The sequence below is a fragment of the Pteropus alecto genome, unplaced genomic scaffold (genome assembly GCF_000325575.1).
Source record: "Pteropus alecto unplaced genomic scaffold, ASM32557v1 scaffold94, whole genome shotgun sequence".
Lineage (NCBI taxonomy): Eukaryota > Metazoa > Chordata > Mammalia > Chiroptera > Pteropodidae > Pteropus > Pteropus alecto.
This window is the reverse complement of record NW_006437736.1, coordinates 2,535,465-2,548,753: the sequence shown is the minus strand read 5'-3', so window position 1 is coordinate 2,548,753 and position 13,289 is coordinate 2,535,465. Positions and strand designations below refer to the sequence as shown.

The window sequence follows — 13,289 nt, the reverse complement described above, 5'->3', positions numbered from 1 at the left end:
CGAAGGTCTTTGAAACACAAAAGACTGGGGTAAAGTCAAGTGTATTTCTCTGGAGCACTCGAGGGGGCTGGCTGAGAATGGAGTCTAGGATAACGGCCTCCATTTTATGGAGAATATAACTGAGTCTGGGAGAGGTTAAGTGATTTACTCAAGTCCTTCATCTGGTAAGAGGTAGAACTGTCATGAGAATTTAAAGAACTGCGTGGCTCCAAAAAGGCCACAAACAATGAAACCTCAATGAAACCATTTCTCCCCTTAGAAGTTCTCTTAAACCAACCTCTACTTAGCTCAAAGTTCTCGGCTGACACCAGGGCTAGATGCCCAAGGCCCGTAAGGATGCGAAATGTGTCTGCTGCTACATAACTGCTCAGCAGGAGTGTTGATTACTAAATGTGTTTTGGTGCCACCTGTATTTCTAATGTCATTGGAAATGTAATTAAATATTCTTTTTAATCAGTCGAGTGTTAAAAGAGACGTGCTATTTCCATGAAAGGCAAGATAAACGCTTCGGAACAACTGGATAAAGACAAGTCCCTAAGACATTGACTGTCCGAGTAGGTGCTGGTGAGATGACTATGAAACAGCGGGGGGCAGGTGGGACTCACAAAAATACAAGATCGTCCAATTGCTTTGTGACAGTCCTTAAGGTCTTGCTGCACTTAATAGAAAGGACATGAAGAGCCGCAGAAAACGTGTAACCAAAGGCATTTTGCAATACTACTGCACTCAACCAGCAAAACGACCCGGCCCTGGATGAAAAGACAGGCAAATCGAAGTCAACGTATTATTATGATTCTTACTAGAAACTGATGTTTTCGATCAGCTGACCCAACACAGGTCCCCTGTGTGTCCCCCAGGTGGGTGTCACAGGTCGACTACCCTTTGGGGCAACAGAGTGTGAGCTCGTGGAGAACAGAGTTCAGGGTACGTCTCTATACAGCAGGTAGTCGAATAACCTTGTTTAATTGTCTAAGGCAGCGGTCCCCAACCTTTTTGGCACCAGAGACCAGTGCTCCTGCGAGAATCTAACGCCTGATGATCTGAGGCAGGGCTGAGGCAGTGATGCTGGCACTGGGGAATGGCTGCAAACACAGATGAAGCTTCGCAAGCTAGCCTGCCGCTCACCTCCTGCTGTGCGGCCCGGTTCCCCCTGGTCTAAGTTGTCCCAGTTTGAGTGAGTGAGTGAGTGTGTGTGCATGCCCGCCCTGTGGTAGAAGTTGCGTCCTGTCCAGGGTGCACTCCTGCTTTGCACCCTGGACTGTCGGGAGAGGCTCCCGTCATCCACAACCCTGAATTGGAATAAGCGGGTAGAAAAGGATGATCTTGTGTTTATTCATCTTTCTTAAATGTCTCTATAGCCCATATTTATGTCAATATTTAATGCTCGAAGTGTTTAGATGTTTGGTGATGCTTTCAGGACCAGAAACTTAACACTTGCTTTCATTGGTCAGCCTACAGTAAATAACATTGGTTTTGTTACACATTCTTCCACTTAAAGTCACAGTTTCCAAGACCTTATGGACAATGTTAAGTGAGAGCTTTCTGTATTCCCCAGGGAGGAACATAATAACCAGCTAACAAGAGGGCCTTCATAAATGTTGAACACGACGGACGAAATAAAATAAGAGATGGGAGGAGGAAGGGAAGAAATAAACCTAAGAAAATGAAGAAGATGCACTTTTACCAGAAAACTGAGGCCCAGGTTGGCCTGGAAGGACCTACAGACACACTTGGACCAGGCCTTCTGGCTCCACGGCAGCCCAGGCCCTGACGTGAACCAGAGGGTGGGGCCCAGGCCCCCCGACCTCTCTCCCTCATCCCTGAACCCTCTCCCCACCCCAAGGCAGCTCCTCTTGTATGTATTGGCTCTATCTTAGGGTTCTGTCTAAGATTTTGTTAGGTATTAGTGGTTTTTTTGTAGTTTATCTAAAAAGACACGAGTTAAACTTGGTTTGACTCTATCTTCACGGTTTTGCTGTCTGATAGAAATTCTTCTACTTATATGATAGGCTGCCAAGGAGAGTTCGCAAATCATTTTGTTTCATAGGTTCGAAGTGACAAGAATTAAGCAACTACTAAGCAATGCCAAAGTGGTATAGCCATCTGCTTCAGCAGCACATGAGCTCTACGTGACCAGTGGCTTTGTCCGTTTTGTTTCCCACAGTGCTGCGCGGGCCCTAACAGTGCCTGGTATATAGTAACCAGTCGATAAGTCCATTCAACAAATATAAATACGGGTGCATGAAAGCATAGGTTTGTCTGCGCTGGGCAGACGGGACACAATTTATCTTGGAAACCTGGCTTTGTTGGCATCTACAAGATCTTCACACTGAAAGGTCATAAATAAAGAGTCTCCTCTATTTTATGATGCCTTTTCCTTTATCGTGGTTGCCAATTTGGAGGCTCTGAAATACCAGGATCAACACCCGGCTCATGAAGACCTGGCCTGGTTTCTTTAATGAAACTCATACTAATCTTCCCAAGAATAATCAATTTCACAAGACACTTGCCAAGGCCTCCTTCCCTGCCCTGGGCTTTTTATAGTGTGGTAATATTTACACAAAATTTACCATTTTTCACCATTTGTAAGTGTAGAGGTCAGGGACACTAAGTTCATCCACGTTGTTAATGCAGTCATCACCACTGTCCTTCTCCAGAACTTTCTCAACATCCCTTGTTGAAACACTGGACTCACTAACTCCACATTCTCCCCGACCCCAGCTCCTGGTAATCACCGTTCCACGAATTTGACTATTTTAGATATCTCATCTAAGTGAAAACATACAATCTCTCTCCTTTTGTGTTTGGCTTATTTCACTTAGCACGTCTTCAACGTTCATCAGCGTTATGTACAGCATGTTTCAGAATTTCCTTCCTTTATAAGACTGCCAGAGTTTTCAGTAGCACTGATTTTTGTGGAAGTTTTCTGTTTTGTTTTTTTCTTTCTTTTTTTTTTTTTAGCATTTTATTTTATTATTGGTTTCAAGTATATAGTACATTGATCAGACATTAATATAGTTTATGAAATGATCCCCTCAATTACTCTTTTTGACAGTTGAGAAGTAAGTCTCCTGTACCTCTGACTGGTCAAGTGATGACGTTTATTATGAGAACACAAGCGTTACTTCAATCTGTTGTCATTTGCCCAATGACAGGTGAACCTGGAGCACTTTCTCAAGAAAGTCATCAACGACTCAATTTTTGACCAATTACATCTAAGCCCTAGATCGTAAAATATGTACTACTTCATTTTTCCAATATGGTTGTTATCTAGTTATACTCCTATTAAACAGTGCAGGAGAATCCTACTAATCAAATGAGACTTGATAGTACCACTCTTTTAATTTGGTGGATGTGAAATTATTTGTTGTCTTAATTTTCACTTCCCTGATTAACAAAGAGGTGGTACACCTTTTTAACTGTTTATTGACCATTTTCTTTGCAATTCAGTGAAATAACTACGTATACCTTTTACATATCTTTCTCATTAATTAGTAAGAGTTCTTTGTATATTTTGTTTACTAATCTTTTGTCAGTTATGTTTTGAAAATAACCTTTTCTTTTTGGTGCCACTTTGATGGAATTATTAATTTCAGTGTGGTTGAATTTATTGATTCAGTAGTTTATGGCACATGCTTTGGGTGTCTTGTTGAATAAATCCTTCCCTATTCTGTCATAGGCTAGTCTCTTAATGTTTTAAAACTAAAAGTTTAATTTGGACTTTCACTTTTAAGCCTCTAACCTATCAGAATTTGGTGCATGGTATGAGAGAGGAATTTATTTATTTTTTTAATTTTTATTTTTAATTAATTTTTATGGTGACATTGGTTAATGAAATCCAGTAAGTTTCAGCTGTACGCTTTAACAGTAAGGCATATATATATATTTACACTGTGTGTTCACCTCCCATAATTAGATTTCTTTTTGTCACCACATAATTGACCCCCTTTACCCCATCGAGGGATCCATTTATATTTTTTCCACATGGGTAATCAGGTGTCTCAGCACCATTTATAGAAAATTGCATCCTTTCTCCACTGGCCAGCAATGTCACCTCTCCATGTATTAAATTTTCATAATGTATGGTGTTCTTAAGCTCTTAATTAATTTGCACATCCCTAAGAAAAATGCTCAGCAAAACTCTGCTGTAGGTTTTCAGTAGATACCATTTACGTGAGTTTTTGTTATAAATATTAATTTTACCAAATAATTTACCAGCATCTATTAGATGATTATGTGGCATTTCTCCTTTAATCTATTAACACGCTGAATGATACTTACAGATTTTTCAGAGTTAGATCCCCCTCCTCTTTCTTGGAATACACCCAACTTGGCCATGATGCATTATCTATTTTATACATGGCTAGACAGTTGTGCTAATATTTTGCTTAAGATTTTTTACATCTACATTCATGAATAATACAGGTCCACGATTTTCCTTTCTTGTGCCCTTCTTGTATAATTTTGGTATCGAGGATATCCTGACCACATTGAATGACTTAAAAAGTGTTCCTCTTTTCTTATTCTTTGGAGAAGTTTACTTAAAATTGATAATATCTTTTGATTAAAAAAGAAAAAAAACTAGTAGATCTTCTCTCTACTCACCATTTCAGGGTGTTGTTTTCTTTGTAAGAAGGTTCCATGGCTAGAGGATAATCCAGACTTTATATTTTTTCCTTAAGTCGGTGTTTTTAAAGTATATATTTCTAGGAATTCATTCGTTTCACATAAGTTTTCAAATTTATTGACCTAATTTTGTTCACGGTATTCTCTTATCTCCTACAATTCTGCTTTATCTATTGGACCGGAAGTTCCGCAGAGAGACTTTTGTTTGCTTTCATCTTTGCTTTATACCTAGAACTCAGAAGAATGTCTGGCTTAAGAATATTTATGCGCTCCATTTATCAGTGAGTTCTCTCGCTTTTTCTTGATGAGTCCTGCCATCGCTTTGTCTATTTTATTGGTCCCGTTTAAAGCACCAAATTTGATTTGTTAACAATGTGTTCATCAATTTCAGCTCCTATCTTCCTTACGTCCTGCCTTTTATTTACTTTGAATGTATTCTAACGTTCTTTATATATCAAGTTGTAAGCGTGACATTAATTTTCAGCCTTTCTTCTGTTGAATATAAACATGTAAGGCTATAAATTTCTCTACGTGTTTATTTCATTCTACTAATTTTGACACATTTTCATTTTCATTCAGTTCTGGGTAGTTTTCAGTTTCAATTTTGATATGTTTAGAACTATGAGTAATTTAGAAGTGTGTTCTCAACTTTATTCAAATGAATTTAAAAAAACTCTTGTTACTGCCTTCTAATTATACTGTGTTCAAAGAACTATACACACATACACACACATACATATATGTATGTATAATATGATTCTGTGAAATGTACTGAAATTTGCTTTATGGCCTAGTACAGAGTTATTTTTTAATAAGTGTCCTATGTGAGCTTGAAAAAGATGAATATTCTCCATTAGGAACAAGGTTCTTTATTTGCCCAAATCAAGATTTTTAACTGTGTAGTTCAAATCGTCCATAATGTTTTATCAATTTTTTTGTTTGTTTGATCTTTCAATATATAAAAAGAATTCGCTAAACTATTCTACTCTGATAGTAGACTTGTCAGTTTCTCTCTGAAGTTCTATGGAACTGTGTGTGTGTGTGTGTGTGTGTGTGTGTGTGTGTGTGTGTGTGTGTGAAGAAAAACAGTGTGCAATTTGGAACTGTGTGTGTGTGTGTGTGTTTGTGTGTGTGTGTGTGTGTAGCATAAAACACTGTACGAGTTTGGAATTCTTATATCTTCTTGGTTAACTTTTTATTTTTAAGTTGTGACCATCTCTATACCTACCAATTGCTTTGTCTGATATCAAGATAGTTACCTCAGTTTTCTTTTGGATGATATTTGTGTGATAATCTTTTCCCATAATTTTGCTGTCAACCTTTCCAGATTGTTATGTGTTAGGTGTGTTTCTTAGAAAGAGCATATGTTGGATATTGTTTCCCATTCAATCTGACAATTTGTCTTTTCATTCACAAAGTTTATTTAATTATTGACATGTTTAAATTTATTTTGAACATCTTGATTTCTAGCTATTTCCCCCACTTATTCTGTTTTTATTTTTTTTTCTTGTATTTTTTTAATGATTGAGCTATTTTGGTTGTTCTGTTTTTCTAATTCCATTCGCCATTCCACCCACCATGGATTTTTAAGTTATATACTCTTTCAAAAATTCTTTTAGAGCTTAACCTTGAAATGTTAGCATGTATACCTAATTTTGAAGGAAAAGTTAATATCTTGTCTCCCACAACAAAACAATGATCTCAGAATACTTTAATACTAATCACTTCCCTTCTAAGTTACATGATGTCACTGTCTGATATTTTAGGTATATAACCTTTTAAAATTTACAAATTATACATTATTGCTATGACTTTTATTTAGAAAGTATTGTTTGGATTTCTTATATATTTCTAATTTGTTTAACATTCCTTCTTGAATCTAAAACATTCCTTATTCCTAAACAATATACTTTAGGAGTTTCTTTGTGCAAGTACGTTTGCGCTGAATTCTCTGTTTTTGCTCATCTGAATATTCATCTTTTATGCTTGAGGATTGTTTAGCTAGGTATACAATTTGTTGTTATCGTCTCTCAGCACACTGAAGACACTATTTCTACTCTATTCTGGCTTCCATTGCTGCTGCTAAGAGTGCTCATCACACACATGCAATTTCTTTGAGAATCTGTCTTTTCTCTCTGGCTAAAGATCACTTTTCTTTAAAGTGCTACAATTTCACTACTGTAGGTCTAAGTATGGCTTTCTCTTTATTTAAACTGCTTGGTATTAAACCTTGTTGTATCTGTGGATACCTTTTAACAGTCTGGAAAATTCCTAGTCACTATCTCATCCAATGATGCCTCATTTCCAATTATCTCTATTACCTCCTTCTGATAGTCTAATTAGATATATACCAATACTTTAACTTCTCTCTTAGTTTTTCCATCTTTTTTTTCCCTCTGTGTGCGGTGTTTTGGATAACTTCTTCAGATATCTCTTCCATTTCACTGATTCTCTCTTCAGCTAGGTCTAATCTACTCCTTAACACATTCATTTAATTTGTAATTTCAATATTTTTCACTTCCAAAAGTACTATTTGACTCAAATGCCTAGACACCCAAGAATCTCTTGTTCCTCCATCCTACTATCAATATTCTTTTTTATTTTACACATAATAAAAATACTTATGTTTTATGTCTGATAAGTTCAATACCTGTGGTTTTGGAGATTTAATTCTAAAGTCTGCAATTTCTGCCCTCTCTCATGGTGGCCTATTTCCTTGCGTGTTCGGTGATTACTGATTGAAAACTCATTTTCTTTGAAACGTAACCTAAAAAATTCTGAAGTCTAGTTTTTGAGAGTTATTCTTCCAGATCAGATCTGTTTGTTTCTGCCAGGTACTTGGCAAATTTTCATTTTTTCCTTTCTGTTTTTCTCCATGCATATAATTTCAGTTCCCCAAAATAATATAAGCACAGGCTTGAAATTAGGAATTCTCAAGGGAAAACTTTCTTCCTTTTTCCACCTAAAACCAAGGATGAAACAGGCAACAATTATCTCCTTCAATATGGGCTTTTAAACTGTTTATCCACCAAGAATATCACTTTTCATGGATCCTGACTTTATGCAAGGTCCTCTGATCGTCTTTCTTCCCATGGGAGTCCACGTTCCCATGCATAACCTTTCAATAGAATGGTGTACACATGGTTTGCCCAACTGCGATTCAGGCCTATTGTCCCAGTATTAGTCATGATAACGGTCCCTCATTTGAACAGTAAGTTAGACACTCACCTACCTATCTTTGAACCAGGCTCTCAGCCACCATGAATCAGCAAATGCCTCTACTAGCGAATGTCAGATCTAGCTGCTTTTTGCTCATTCTCTGGATTCACACTGTGTCATTCTTCCTGGCCTCTTCTTAGTACATCTACTTTGCTTTCAAAACATTTTCATTGTGTTTTAATGTGTTCTTTACAGGGTTGGTTTTATTTTCTTCCTCTTTGAACTTCTAGTTCATAATATTCTTGGAAATATTCCTGTGTATTTCATCTGTTTTCTTTATGTCTGTCAAGTGCATGACACCCTAAAGGAATGGCAATAAATGCTGGTTGAAAGAATGAATGATGCAAGCACTTCTGTTTCAAATAGTTTTTCTTTTTGACTCTGTGATTTGATTTCTGGGAAGGTGTGAACTTTAAGCTGTCCATTACAACACAGTCTGTATTTGTGAAAATTTGGAAACGACTAACGTAACAGGAATAGCTACGTAATGGAAGAATACAAAATTCCATGTGCATTACGACTATAAATAAGATAAAATATGCACATGTGGACATGGGCCAGAAACCAATTAGAAAGATTGACATACTAGAAAAACAAAATTTGTACTCCTTTTTCCTTTTTTAAGACTCGCAATTATCACTACTGTGGTGTCACATGGGCAATGGATATACATTTTAAATGAAATAAACTCTCTATGAATGCATATATCTACTTCCTCTTTGATACAGCCAGAGAAGCCAACACACTTGGTTTTAGACAAAATGGGGTTCAAATCCTTGATCTATCATTTAATAGCTGAGGTCAGTTCTTCACTCCTACCGTAGGTACGGAATTCTCACACACCTGTTAACTCTGGGCTCAGCCATAAGGCTACTTTGGCCAATAGAATAGTAGAAACAAGAATTCAAGAGTTCCTTTTGTACACCAGTGCTTGCTCTTCTGCCTCTGCTTTGCCGTGAGAACAAGCTAGACAGGCCTGTTGATGGGAAATGGGAGACACTAGAGGACAGCCAAGTTGCCACCAGCCACCAGCCATTCGATCTGAAGCTGACCACAGACACCGAGTTACGCCTGTGAAAATCAGACAACCAACCAGGCAACCTGTAGACTCATCAACTAATTAACACTTGCTGATTTTAGCCACTATTAGCATAGTTTGTTATGCAGCATGATCTGTAGTAATAGATAACTGATATATCCTGTCTTCTTCATCTTTCTATTGCTAGGCCCTACAACTGTTTGGTATCTAGAGACCAAAGAGGAAGGCTTTTCTGTCACTGTCCCTTTTCCCTGAGGTAGAATGAAACATTTATGCTTGCATCCACCCTGCACCCAAACTGATGATAGTACCTGTTATATATTTTTTTACATTTATTTCCTTACATGTTTCTCTTCTCTAAGCCATGAATGACTTGAAAGTAGGAAGTATATTATTCATAACCATATCTACAGCACCTGGCACAGAGTAGGCCCTCAATATATATTTTGTTGAAATTATATGACTGCATTTTGGGAGCCGACAGGAACCAAAACAGCTGGCAGCAGGTTGCAAGAATAACCACACAAGCTGGTTCGTATGCTGGGCGGCGTTCTGCTTTTCAGAAAGCCCAAACAAAAGGAGAAAAAAAGAAAAAGGGAGAAGAGCACATTCTTTCTGCTCTCTGCTCCCTTATCTCTCACCACACTACACACTAAGCTCAGAGCCATCCCTTCTCTTGGAGGCTGCCCCCCGATCCAGCTTCCCTCTGCCACTGCAGGGCACCTCGCTCCATCTCTGGGCATGTATCTTTACTGTACCTTTAGATCAGACACGTCTCTGTAGCACTGCTCAGAGCGGGTGTGGTCCGACAGCTGCACGTTCCAGAAGCAGGGAAGCTGGTACACGAGGAAGGGATTCTGTTTGATGACGGCGTTGAAAATATCCTGGGGGATTGAAAAGCCAGAGACACAGTCAAAACAGTCAGGTGGCTCCTGCTGCAGATGCTGGCTCCAGAGGCACAGAAGCACCTGTGTGCACAAGGGCTTCTCCTGAGCCTCCTGCTCAGAACACAGGCTGGCTTACACCGTGGGATACTCCCCTAGTCTGTTATCTCTAGGAACCAAGCAATAATGTTTAGGTAGAGATGGCGGACGACCCCACACTGCCTTGAAGCTCGTGGGTCCGGCTGGTCTCATAACGCAGCATATGGCAGGTGTTCGCGGGGGCAGACAGGGAATGTCTTTTCCATCTGAGCTGGCATATAATAAATGAAGTCACTTTTCCGCCCCTCTTCCCACCTCATCAAGGAGCCCCGTGTTATCCATCCTGAGCCTCCTGGAGAGGAAACTGCACGATGGATGATGACAAGTTCCTCGGCTCATCCTGGGGCTGAGACAAATTATAGATCCTGTTTCAGCAGCTCTTCCCGGGGCTTTTGGCCGACTCAGTGATGGATGTGGCTTGGCCTCCTGCGGGCCACGGTTCCGGGGTTAGGCACTCCCCATTTCCCAGCCCAACTCGGGCTTTTTCTAAAGAGGCCTCACCTCTATTGGGTTCTTCTCCAAGCTCTCTCACCGGGCCATGCTTATTAACTAGCTGCTGACAGGTGGTGCCGGGAGGTGAGTTATGGGCCTCCACAACAGGAGATGGCTGAATAAACTATCCTCATTGGGCATGGACATTGCTTTTGGGGACACGCACAAGTCATTGTGACCTGACTTAAAATATGATAATGGAGGACAAATTTCCCCTCAGGTTTAAAACAGCTACCTGAATAATTTTTAACTCATTCATTATAGCATACCTCGTGTTTGAAAAAGGAAATTAGTTTCTGGCTGTTTGAGAAATACTGCATAATAACAATGCTAAAAAAAAATTGTAAAGTAACCCTACAGACTGTTTTTTTCTCTGTATTAGAAAACTTTGCAAGAATTCAACGACAGACATTTGAACACCGAGCAAAAACACAGAGAGTGAGCTGGCTTTTTGGATGAATAGGAAAGGAGAAAATGCAGAGAACCCAGAGACATCATCTTTACATCTCAAGATGGCCATTTACACCACAGGAAACTCAAAGTCTAAATGTGTGAGCCTGGTAGATTCAAGATCAAAGGCTCAGGCTCCCGCATTTCCTAGTGAAAATGAGAAACAGGGTTTTTATGATTTTATGTTAATAGTTTGGTGGAGTTCGTGGACTTTCTCAGATTGCCTGGATTCAAAGCCAGGTTCTCCAGCCAGGCCGTTCGTCTCTTCTATTTAAATGCATTTCCCTTGAGGATAGGGTCATAGCACCGGCTCTCAGCAAAAGGCTTTGCTTTAAAAGTTAGACTACTGCCAGAAAGGCAAATGAAACGTCGTCCGGGAGATACGCTATGGCATTCTGGAATCTCAGGGCCAGGTGGTGTGCTGTCACCCTGAGATGAAGATGGCGACCTCCCCTTAACACATCAAATTATCGTTTACATATGAGTCTGCCTCAATCAACTGTGAGCTCTCTGAGGCCAAGGACTGCATTCATCATTTATCTCTGTAATCCTGTTTCTGAATACAGCCCTTGGCATACACAGTGTGCAGTAAAAGTCTGCTGAATGAACAAATGAATGAAAAAAATCCTAATGTTTTTGATTGGCAGTACAGGGCAGACCGAGCCAAGGGTACAGCGTAGACCCATCTACTTTCGAGTTTGAGAAACGGCACCAGGGTACTCAAAAATAACCATATCTTCTAATCTGGCCACTCACCTGGTCAGCTAAGGACGTGGAGAGCATGCCCATCAGTTCCCTCTCTGCGGTCAGCCTCCACATCTGTTCCCATTTCATCTTCCGCAGCTTGTCCAGAAGCAGCAGGATCACCCCTGGGCAACAGCATAGGATGGAGGACAAAAACAGTCAGACAGCCAGGCACACCTGTCTCCCTGTGCTGGAGATGAACACACCTGGATTCAATCCCAGGCTCTGCCAGTGAATCAGTGTGAGATGTTAAAGAATCTCTCTGCAACACCTTCACCATGTGGAGAACATCAGTACATACCTCAGACCTCAAAGACTGTGGTAAAGAGCTAAGTGAGATGGGCAAAGGAACTGAGCACTTTCTGGGGACGGATGGTGATGATGGCTGCACAGCAATGCAAGTGTGTGTAATGCCCTGGAACTGTATGCTTCTAAAGATGGTTAAAATGGTGTATTTATGTGAGGTATATTTCACTACAGTAATTTCAAAAAGAGCCTAGCACTGCACCAGACACGTAGTACATTCTCTATAAGTATCAGGTTTTCTGCTATGTTTTTCCCAATAACCTACCTAGGTTTCGCTGATGGATGGTGTTTGTATAACATATACTACTTCTCTTTAAAGACAAAAAGCAGCTCCTCTGTGACTTTATTCTGGCTAAGTCTTGCCAATTGACTTTATAATTACTGACAAGCCCCATGAGCTCATTTCAGCGTTCCTGATTTTCAAAGTCTCCTTTAGCCCGTCACAATCAACACGTGTGTAAACTACCGTGAAGGCGTGCTGATGCTGGGTCTTTAAGAGGAGTTTCAAAAGCCGCTGGTTTCCTAAGAAACTGATAATAAGAGGTTATCTCCTCCTCCCGTCTACCTTTTCTGTTGTTAATTTTATGGATAGTGATTTGGGTGAATGGGAGATTGTGTAGCCAGGGAGGCTGCCACTGAACACCCTTTTGCATTTTTAAAATGTTAAGACAACTAAATGTATTACTCAGACATATATACGTGTGTGTGTGTGTGTGTGTGTGTGTAAATAAAAATAAAAGCCTAAAAAGGAAACCACATTTTGGCTTAGCTGAATAGTTGAGAAGCAGCTGTCTCCTACCGGTCAGAGTATCAGAGGAAGCACAGAGAATTTCCCTGTAGGTCACTGCAGTTAATTTGGTGGATGGGACTGTAGTACCCACAAGCTCCCAAACCAATCCTCCTCAGGATGCTTAGCTCAGCAGAATGGTCAGGGGAGAAAACGTGAGGCAGTTGAAAAATGATCTGAGTTGATACCTAGCACATGCATTTCCAAAGCAGTTGGAAAGAAACCGATTCCCCACGTCACACATAAATGTCAGCACTTTTTACCTACTCCAATGGCAAATATTTGGAGAAAAAGTTTACTCACCATTTAGTGAAAGGTGTTTGGTTAGAGTTAAAATTTTTAAAAAAATATATAATATGGTTATAGGACAAATGGGGTAATACCCCAAGATCTGAACTTGTAAGTTAGAAGTGCAAATTACACCTATTGCTTCTCTTCTTCGTGCTTTGTTAGTTTTTGTACATATTATTTCATTTAACACTTGTGAGATCTCTACAAGCTAGAGATTGTCATCCTTATTCTATAGGTGGGAAAACTGAGGGGCTAAGTCAGACACTTGAACAATTCACAGTATAAGACTAGCTATGCCAGATTCAAACTCAGATCTGTCTGACTCCAAAGCCAGTGCTTCTCTCTACACAAC

The 13,289-nt window shown here is 39.7% G+C and overlaps 1 protein-coding gene across 5 annotated transcripts in view; it reads right to left on the bottom strand.

Moving 5' to 3' along the window:
• LARGE1 (LARGE xylosyl- and glucuronyltransferase 1) overlaps positions 1-13,289 on the bottom strand; it is a 484,407-nt gene that overhangs the window by 63,411 nt on the left and 407,707 nt on the right. For all 5 annotated transcript variants that reach the window (XM_015591589.1, XM_015591588.1, XM_015591590.2 and 2 more), the window contains 2 exons: positions 11,566-11,678; positions 9,643-9,768 (listed from right to left, as the gene is read on the bottom strand). In XM_015591589.1, the coding sequence (XP_015447075.1) occupies positions 9,643-9,768; positions 11,566-11,678 (239 nt within the window). The remainder of the gene's footprint in view (positions 1-9,642; positions 9,769-11,565; positions 11,679-13,289) is intronic.